Genomic DNA, 9,754 nt, shown 5'->3' with positions numbered 1-9,754 from the left:
GAGGATTCACTTTTTAAGGGGGATGGGGAAATCATGTGGTTGTGTATATTCACATGCTCAACCAGATGAAGCAATCTTGATAGTATTCACTCTATCAGGGAAGATAATTATCATGGCTACATGTGCATGGTTGGGAATGAGTTGTATCTACAGTGAATCGTTAAATTCTCTACTCTACTCATTACTCCACATCTGACACCCAATCCTGTCATTATCCCGCAAACAGGTCAGGAGCTCAAAGTTTTGCCATTTAAGGATTTGAGCGGACACGCAATTTCACTGGTGCACAAATATCATAGACGAGATCTTGCGAGGACACATAAGAAAGTCTTGGGCTCGAGTAGTACGTCAAGATATACATACGTAGGTAGGTAACTTGTGTCAATAGAATGACCCAGTGAATAGAACTTGATATCCACTTCATATGCATACTAGCGCAATATACCTTTTTCCTAGGGCAGGAACTACCAAGCTCGAGCCTAGTGGATATATATAAACTGCTTATTTTAGAGTTTTGTTTGCAGCAGTAAATGTTTGTAAGGTACGATGAAAGAATATGGCCATTTGTGTCAGTGGCTGGCAGACTACTGTTTTGAGGAACTTCTGGGTAGGTTTGGATTCTATTAAGAACGTGCTTCACTCCGGGGGCTGAAAGGTCAGAAAGCAACCATTGATAGTAAGATAAGGTTGTCGGTGTGTATGAGCAATTATAGAATAGTAGTATTATGTAGATGACAGTGCTAAATAATGAATAAGTTTGTTCTCACAGTGTAATTCCGTGTAAGCTCCTTGCACAGTTGACTTGAACACCGAAGACACTTTACGCGCGAGACTCCAGAAGGACGTGAGGTCGTAGTGATCTATTCAAAGAGGCCGTCTTGGGCGTGTTGCTTTTTGTTTTACTTAATCTTTTTGCAACAAACAGTACAAGCACATCTAACCGTCTCTTAAATGTGCAGGAAATCGAAATACTTTTCACATGCCAAAATGTTAGAACATAAACTTCACCCACTCTTTACGCCCCTGCCACTTCCATTTCGCATTAGTGGTAGTATATTCACTCTTTGATCGCAAAGTCGATGCCAGAGAATCTGCAGGTGAATAGGTAGCACATACCGCAACAAACAGTTTTGTTGCATGTCTGAAAAGCCAATTCATGATGTTCATTGGTTTGTGAGTTTTTTGAAAAAATTGTATGACGTCGATACGTTGTGCTTGGACCCCCAAGACTCCACTAATAGCGTATATCATCTTCACGGCGTCTTATATAAACATCGATGGATTTTACGGTTCAGTTGAGTATTTTCATTGAATGGAGTAAATCAAAATATTCATCCAGAAATCATCAGACATTTCTTCCACACTGCTCTAGAATTGGCACTACAATAATATTCCACTGTCTCAACACTTCCACCACAGTAAGGCATAGTCAGAGTCATTGATCTTCATCAACGAGAACTAATGTACCAGGTGCACCGTGCACACTCAAACCCCTGAGCCAGAGAGGACTGTTCCCAATAGTACTTTCTCGACATCTAACTCTGAATTCTTTCTAGCTAGTCCACGAGCTAATGTATGGGACATCGGCGTTCGAATGTGCCGGAAGCTAGTATATATGGCGGCTGGCCAGACTAGCGTGGGGAATCTCCGAAATTCCGGGGTACCCGTGCTATCAACCTAGGAAACTTGGGGAAGATAGCTTTCTGTGAATATGGCCTCTGGAATCTGGAGATAAATTGGCGTGAGCGATGCATGAACTTTTCGAGGTTTAAGTCCTGAATTGGATCTTGCAGAGCTATAGCCATTGACTGGTCATATCTTAACTTAAGGCTCTTGCCAAATGTCAAGTGTTCCCGGGTATTGTAATGATCTTAGTTGACCCTTAAACGTTTTCAAGATACCCATCACATAAATCGGAGGCTAAGCTCAAATTCATCATTTCACATATCTAGTACCCAATGACTGTGATTGACGATGCATTAGAGCAAGAGTTTCGTTCTAGCTCGACACGATAAGCGATCCATTAGCTCCTGATATCAGAACCCTTTCAACTTAGCTCCATCGTTGTCTCAAGCTAGTTCGAACATTCATTTGAACTAGTAAAACCATAATGAATTCCCCCAAGAATCTTGAAATCAAACGTTCCATCATCCTAAAAATCATCAATTCGAAGAAAGTATTCATTCAAAGCAGCCAACACTGATTCAAAAAAGGGCAATATCAACAAACAACAACCATGGCCGATCCGAACCGTCTCCACAAGATGTTCATCAGCGATGGCGACGACATGTGTAGAACCTGCAGCTACATGCTACTAACTACCTACGGCCTATTCGGACTCATCACGCGCGGATTTGATCATGGATGGATCCATTATCCTCAAGAACCCATGTCATCATCCGAAGATGTCACATCTCCTTCTGACACACCTTCCACTCCCAAAAGCCCATATGACCTTAAACTCGTGGGCTGGGGATGTCACTTTTGCGCCCTGGTTCTCAGTGATCCAAAAGCGAGCCAAAAAGGCTCACAAGTTACTCACCCCTCAGTCGCTCACAAATACGTCATTGAGAAACACCACGAGTTCCGACATATCGGCTTTCGCGCAATCATTGTCAACGACACGGGCGAAGAGGTCGAAAATCCGTTTAGATATCGCAAGTTCTCGTTAACGGGCAAGAGCTCAGATCTTCTACAGATGACGGAGGTGGTGGAATATTTTCACAAGAATCATCTTCACGTGGGAGGCGTCGCCGTTGAGAGGGGAAGTGAGGTATCTCACACGGTCGAATGGCATATTCAGATGGGTTCTCTGTATCCGGGCGTAAGCGCAGAGTACCCATGGTACCGATTCACTGGTGTTTTTGATTTGTCCAGAACAGGAGGGTTAAGACGGAAGGGAACAGGAGGGGTGTTGAATCCCAGGAAAAAACTCCCTCCGAGTAATCTCCGCATTTGTGACAAAGATACTCCTGCAGACGTCGAACTATGCAATATCAAAATGCTAAGTACGAAACTACAATGTCTTATGCTACAAGAGGAATGAATGGCATGATTTTCTTGGCCGGCGTTTGGGAGTTTCTGGAAGCATGGATACCCACTTACTTGGTAGCCGAAATATTGGATTTTCTGAAATGTATTAGCAATCTGGGAAAGGATGAGGATTAGCCTGGCATATACTCTTGGATATTAATACAATTTTTCAAATTGGTCCCCTGAATTTAAATTCAAAGCTCGAGATGAAGTTTGAACCGTCAGTAATACACGTATAATCAAATAAATCAAAATAATCACAAGAACAATAATGACAAGCTGGGTAACTCTTAAATAGATATATTTTCGACCACTTCATTAATCTCAATCTACTTCGATTGCTCCAGAAGTGCTCGCCCATAATCACCTCGGTTAGGCAGCCTGTTGCATGTATGAATGTGACATCTTGCTGGACTTGTATTCGTTAAGAAAACTAAAACAATGTTAGATGTGTCAAACAGGGGAAATAGTGAGACTTACTCCCACAATGAAAATCCAATTCCATAAATGCTACCGGGCTATGGATACGGTAGTAATAAGGATCATCGTCTCCAAACTCGCCGATCCAAGCAAAATATGTTTCATCAAGATGTTTCTTAAATAGTGCAACCCTGTGCTCCAAAACCGAGTCGGGATAATACTCATTAAATGATTTGAAAAGCTTGATGATTTGTTCTTGCTGGTTTGCTGAAAATTCGGATACTGGGCATCCTTCATATGGGACGATCCTGTTATCTTGTCTCGCACCACCCAGATGTCTTTCGTCAAAAGGATTCCACCTATCAGCTGGCAAACTTTTTCCGTCCATTCCCTTACTCAGAGTTGCCTTCTCTTGTAATTCTTTAGGTAAGCTTTGCATCAAGCTTAAACTATCCATCTCTTCTGATCTAAATAATCTCAGGCCGGCATGTGGTCCCTCATCGATTCTATCAGGTTCTGCTCCCATAAATGTAGGACCAATTACCATTCTCTTTCCTAGAAAAACCACACAAAAACACAAGTGGTGCCCAAAAAATGTGTATCCGAATGGTTTTGTCATGGATGGTGTACCAAACAAGCGGAAGTTGTAGGAATGTTCATTGAGCACTTTCTTGCCGTTCACTAGATGTCCAAGGAAATCATTTGTGAGGCAGCAAGCGTGAATTTTTTCATAGCCTTGCTTAGAGGATGAAGCTCTGAGAATGGCGTGAATGGCGGTTTGAATTTCTGAGGAACACTCATCGAGTCGTAGTCCACCTATCTTGGAGATAAGTATGGGATCAAAATAAAGATATCTTCACTCCTTACCTGGATTCATGTATAATTCTGGATTCGACCACAGTCTAAATTCATCATCTGTAACATCTCCAAATTGAACCGCTTTCCTTTGATCTTCACTCAAGACCTTTAGAAACTCCTCCGTTTTCGCAATCACATCCTCTGTCGGCGCACCTTCATCCTCCGCATAGTTATATAGCCCCTCTCTGACCTTTCCGTCTGATGTGAATCCTTTGTATGGTTTCTCCAAATTCTTTGCATCAAGTCGATTGATCAGCCAAGCCGGAGCCTCAATCTGCCTCCTTGACTCGCACCAACTTGATGCTGTATGATCTTGTATCCCAGCAATGCGAGGATGGTCTGGGGAAGGTATGATATCGCGGAAAGGAACAGCTGCATCGGAGCGAGGCTTTGTAGGGTCAGAACTTTGAATGTATCCTGAATTCTCTGGTAAAACTGCCATATCTGCTATAGGCTAAAGACTTCGAGTGATGGTATGGATTTGGGGTTTGACGTGTAGAAAGCTTGTATCACAATGGGCTGTTTGAAAGTCTGAAGGAGGAATTGGTCTGGATATGAATGTTCTTCGATTGATCGATCTATCACTACTGGCAGAGCCGAAGCATGACCTGACAATGATGATCTGCCCATGGCTTCAGTTGATGTGGAGAGCTTGCGGAATAGATATTAAGAGCGAACGAGTACGAATTGGATTGAATTGAGTTGAGTTGATCAAGTGGACACTCCACTATTGAAGCTTGGGAATTCCATCCTGAAGCTTCGGGGGACTCAATGCTGAATAATCCCCACAAATTAGCGTGTTCAATCCATGAATTCCCCTCAATCTCCCCACCCCTTCCACTTCATGTCTTGTGGGGACTCTTGTCGTTCCTTACGCGTCCACGCTGAATGCAACACTTCCCGTACGGATATCGACCGAGACAATTTGACCATGCACGAGGGACGGTGGCAGATATGGATAATACGATATCGGAGCAATTGTTGCCATGATGAAGGCAGTTGAATCGGCTTTCATCGAAGTGGGGTGAAGAAGAGTAGGTGGGGGGTTTGAAGCTCATGTTTGGCTAAGTCGAGAATAGTTCTCTTCAGTATTTCTGCGTCCTCCGCTCCCAAAGACTTCATTTTACTCATTCTCTGTTCCTCATTCTCTGTTCCTCATTCTCTGTTCCTCATTCTCTGTTCCTCATTCTCATTACCATTGCAAATACCACAATATACCAACATCCCACCCATACATCAGCCATGCCAGTACCGTCATTCGAGCGTATGTTGTTCCATAGTCTTATCAAAGCACTCAATTCGAATAAGCTAATTGACATCCATTCCAGGTCTCGTACGATTTGTACCCAAATCTTCCGAGGAGATACTCATTGGCCAACCAGTAGACTCAGAGCTCGATGTGGGAGCTGCAATCATTGCCGGAAAGGACGTGAAAGTTGATGTATACAGCGGATCATCAGTCTTAGAGCCAGGAACGTCAACTGGAACCATTAAAGAAATTGGAAAGCTTTTATCTCCTCTCGCAGAGTCTGAAGTTGGCACAATAAGATGTATTGGATTGAATGTAAGAAACGATTCCTCTGAAATACATATACCCAAGGAACTGACTAAAAATTGCAGTATGTTCAACATGCGCACGAAGTTAAAATGGCCATCCCTGATCTGCCAACCGTTTTTATGAAACCTTCGACCTCTCTCGCAGATCCATATCCATCCCCTACAGTTATTCCAAAGTTTGCGCTGAAAGATGATTGCTGCGATTACGAATCCGAATTGGTAATTGTGATTGGAGAGAAGTGCAAGGACGTCAGCGAGGCAGACGCATTGAATTATGTTTTGGGATATACAGCAGCAAATGATGTCAGCAGTCGTGCAAGTCAATTTTCGCAAAGTCAATGGTGTTTCAGCAAAAGTTTTGACGGTGCTTGCCCAATTGGTATGCCATCTCTACTCTTTTTTGGAGAATTGGAACTGACAAAATTCTAGGTCCAGTTTTGGCATCCACGAAACTCATTCCAGACCCATCGAAACTTCGAGTTAGAGGTCTAAAGAACGGAAAGGTTATGCAAGATTGCGGAACAGAGTATGAATATCCGATTCCGATTTCCAGCCGTAAACTGACCAATAACAGTGATTTGATTTTCCCCGTTGCGAAAATTGTTTCTTTCCTCTCTCAAGGCACTACAATCTTGCCAGGTACAATAATCTTGACCGGTACTCCAGCGGGTGTTGGTAATAGCTTTACACCAAAGGAATATCTGAGGGAAGGAGATTCATTCTCGGTTGAGATTCTACCACATATTGGAACTATGATGACAAAGTTTGAATATCAAAAGTAAATCTTGGATTTGATGAGCCTAGGCGATATATCAATCAATATATGGCAGCATTTATCCAGCATTCCACAAATGTCCATTTTGCGTTTTAAGTGAACGTGATATATTCACTCATGTGCTTTCATCGTCCAAAAATTATTCTCGTCTCGTTTCAGACCGACAAATTACTCCATGTGAATCTCCCTAACCACTGTATGAAGCTGCAAATAACAAGATGTCCAGCCGTGTTCTTGCAGCTAGTCTTCTCCCACATCTTCTCCTTCTAACCCTTCCTCTTCCTCCTCCACTTCTTATTGGCGACCTTCTTCGTATTGGAGGTCTTCGGATAGGTCGGATCGCCACTGGCCTAGCAGGTCTTCTACGTATTTGTCTTCCGACTCGAACGACAAGGTCTAATCGAGGAGGCATTTTTGCTTGCTGTGTGATTGGCACAGAGCGTTGTGTGAATTGCAATGGTTGAGGCGATTAGATGTGGTAAATAACTAGCTCTGCCTTGTTATAGGAGATCTGTCTACTGGACTGTGATAAAATCAACCCATGTCATTATTCTCACTAGGTTGCAATCAAAGCAGGCTCCCTTCCAAAGCTTAGGGGTAGCTTCTGCATTCTTTCTTCGTAAGTCTAAGGCTGTAGAAGTCTCTAGTCTCGGCCTCTTAGTCCAAAGAACAATATGTCAAGAAAGATATGATTGGATGTGTTTTATTTGCGGTAGAATACTCTACAAGGGACTGCCAATCTTGCGGGGCTGATGCACAGCCACGAGGCATATTATGTAAAACTATCACGAATGACCTTTTACAATCGTATCCCAGCATACTGCCATACAGACATTGTTCAATTGCGTAACAGATCAAAAATGCTCGATTACGAATATCTTCAACAATGGTCTGCTGTTATGCAATTTGTACTTGCCGAGTACCGCTATTTCTAGGCAGACAAATTTTGTGCTTGCGGCTGAGAAACTCAAATTTTGTATAAAATCACCCAGGTAGACGGTTTCATTGTTTGAATTGTCCACATTGATTAGCATTAATAAAAAGCAACATGACTTTAATCACGATGAAAATCTGCTGGCTATTTCTCAATCTTTCCCATGTCGTCTATGGCAGCATTCAAGCACCTCCACTACCTGGGCCTCATATCCTTGGTACCACCACTCTCCAAGTGACGGACTCATCTACCTCTCGCAGCCTAATGCTCTCCCTGTTCTATCCCACATCTGCCAAAAACTCATCTTATACATTCGCGCCCTCCTTCCCAGCAGCCACGGCTCTTTATTTAGCAGAAAGCTACTCTCTTCCTTCCGCAATCCTCCAAGAGCTTACCTCCCGTTCCTACGATTCCGCTCCTATTCTTCTTTCGCATAGTCATTCGTTTGATTTCCCAATCCTTCTTTTCTCTCCAGGCTATGGAAATACGCGACTTGCTTATACCATCATTGCCGAGAATATCGCTTCTTTGGGCTATCTCGTTATAACTATTGATCATCCTTTCGATGTCGAATTCATCGAATATTCAAATGGCACAATTGCAACATGGGTAGATGAGGATTTCGATAACTATACCGCTGGAATTCCATATGTCAATGCTCGAGTTAAAGATATGCAATTTGTGTTGAACTCTTTCTCGGATCCATTATTCACTGCCCAAATTCCTGGCGTCAAGAATTCTTCATCCCCTTCTTATGGATATGGAAGATCTCAATCAATATTCCAAACTAAAACAACCGGTACGTTTGGACACTCATTGGGCGGAGCTGCATCTTTCCAAGTTGTGCATGATGACTCTCGCTTCTCGTACGGAGTCAATCTTGACGGGGCAATCGAAGGTGGTGTTGTACAGAGCGGGCTCAAAAAACCATTCATGATTATGGCGAATGAAAATCATACGAGAACGGAAGATCGAGATCCGACGTGGTATGAATTCTGGGCAAACTCGGTGAAGCTTGGAGGTTGGAAAAGAGATGTGAGGGTTAATGGGGCGGTGCATGGTAGCTATACGGATTTGGCGGTTTGGGCAACGGTACTGGGGTTGGAGGGGTATGAGGACTTAGTGGGCACGATCAATGGAGTGAGGATTTTGGACGTGCAGACGGAGTTTGTGGGTGGGTTTTTTGGGAAGTGGTTTTTTGGGAAGAGAGAGAAGGTCCTGGATGGGCCTAGTAAGGAGTGGCCGGAGGTAAATTTTGATTTTTGATTTTGCGTAGAATCAATTAGAAGCTTAGAGATAGATGTTGATAGACGAGGGTGGTTGTTGTCTGTATAGTTAGTTATGTTTACTGTGTAATGTATCTAATGGTATTTCTTTAGTGCAGATTCCGAAACTTTGATATTATCGAAATGTGAACTTGTACTTCTGACCTGATCATGACAATTGGCAATCTACGATCGAAAGGTCTATGAATTTGAACTGTAATTCAGCAATAGAATTTTTTAGCAATAAGAAATGTGAGTATGGGATTAGGACTTTGATTCGGGTTGGAGTTCTCATCCTGATGAAAATAAGCGAAACTCCCTTGCATTCACTTTCAATATTCACTTTACCAATCCCCTCGACCAATCAGATTCTATTCCCCTCCCGTGGAATTCTTTTGTTGCATATCTGCTATAGCGTGTTGGGCCTGTAAAGACCTATAATTCAGAAGCTTTGCTCTACAGCATGAATAGGCAGATAATGAGTCGACCATAAAGAATGTGTGCATACGCGACAATTTAATAATGCCTCTTGAAGCCTTCATGATACCCTTTTTACCATAATTTTAAGCGAGAACTTCTTGAATACTTTATTTCTAACCTAATAAATTATCACTGAGCCAGTGATGTCCCCAAGAATTGGAATTCACTTTATAGAATATCATACACCCTTCCCCTAAAAGCTTCATATTTCTTCATTTCATTTCATTTCATGTCAGCATCGGCCAGTATTCTCAAATCTCGAGGAGAACCTCGTCCTCTTACTAGGTCTAAAATATTGTAATGTAATATCTCGGAACGAATCCATATTTGCCCATCGCATCGACCTTGATATCAGACTGCACTATCATGTATTTCTTTCTGAACTCTTCCCTGAACGAATCTCGCATCTCTATCCACGCCATTTCCTGTGTA

The 9,754-nt window shown here is 42.6% G+C and overlaps 4 protein-coding genes across 4 annotated transcripts; 3 read left to right on the top strand and 1 right to left on the bottom strand.

Moving 5' to 3' along the window:
* Positions 1-1,916: 1,916 nt before the first annotated feature.
* On the top strand, positions 1,917-3,175 carry BCIN_13g03440 (hypothetical protein). The gene has a single exon (XM_001556254.2). The coding sequence runs from the start codon at positions 2,237-2,239 to the stop codon at positions 3,044-3,046; it is 810 nt and encodes a 269-aa protein (XP_001556304.1). The 5' UTR covers positions 1,917-2,236; the 3' UTR covers positions 3,047-3,175.
* A 72-nt stretch (positions 3,176-3,247) lies between these two features.
* Positions 3,248-5,063, bottom strand: BCIN_13g03430 (hypothetical protein). Its single transcript, XM_024696793.1, has 3 exons — positions 4,321-5,063; positions 3,514-4,269; positions 3,248-3,466 (listed from the first exon to the last, which is right to left on the bottom strand). The coding sequence occupies exons 1-3, from the start codon at positions 4,751-4,753 to the stop codon at positions 3,363-3,365; spliced, it is 1,293 nt and encodes a 430-aa protein (XP_024552606.1). The 5' UTR covers positions 4,754-5,063; the 3' UTR covers positions 3,248-3,362.
* Positions 5,064-5,164: 101 nt separating this feature from the next.
* BCIN_13g03420 (hypothetical protein) lies at positions 5,165-6,761 on the top strand. Its single transcript, XM_024696792.1, has 5 exons — positions 5,165-5,575; positions 5,640-5,875; positions 5,932-6,247; positions 6,298-6,394; positions 6,443-6,761. The coding sequence occupies exons 1-5, from the start codon at positions 5,554-5,556 to the stop codon at positions 6,648-6,650; spliced, it is 879 nt and encodes a 292-aa protein (XP_024552605.1). The 5' UTR covers positions 5,165-5,553; the 3' UTR covers positions 6,651-6,761.
* An 893-nt stretch (positions 6,762-7,654) lies between these two features.
* Positions 7,655-9,055, top strand: BCIN_13g03410 (hypothetical protein). The gene has a single exon (XM_024696791.1). The coding sequence runs from the start codon at positions 7,692-7,694 to the stop codon at positions 8,841-8,843; it is 1,152 nt and encodes a 383-aa protein (XP_024552604.1). The 5' UTR covers positions 7,655-7,691; the 3' UTR covers positions 8,844-9,055.
* The last annotated feature ends 699 nt before the right edge of the window (positions 9,056-9,754 follow it).

This window comes from Botrytis cinerea, chromosome 13 (assembly GCF_000143535.2).
Source record: "Botrytis cinerea B05.10 chromosome 13, complete sequence".
In the NCBI taxonomy this organism is placed as follows: Eukaryota; Fungi; Ascomycota; class Leotiomycetes; order Helotiales; family Sclerotiniaceae; genus Botrytis; species Botrytis cinerea.
This window is presented reverse-complemented; position numbering and strand designations above follow the sequence as displayed.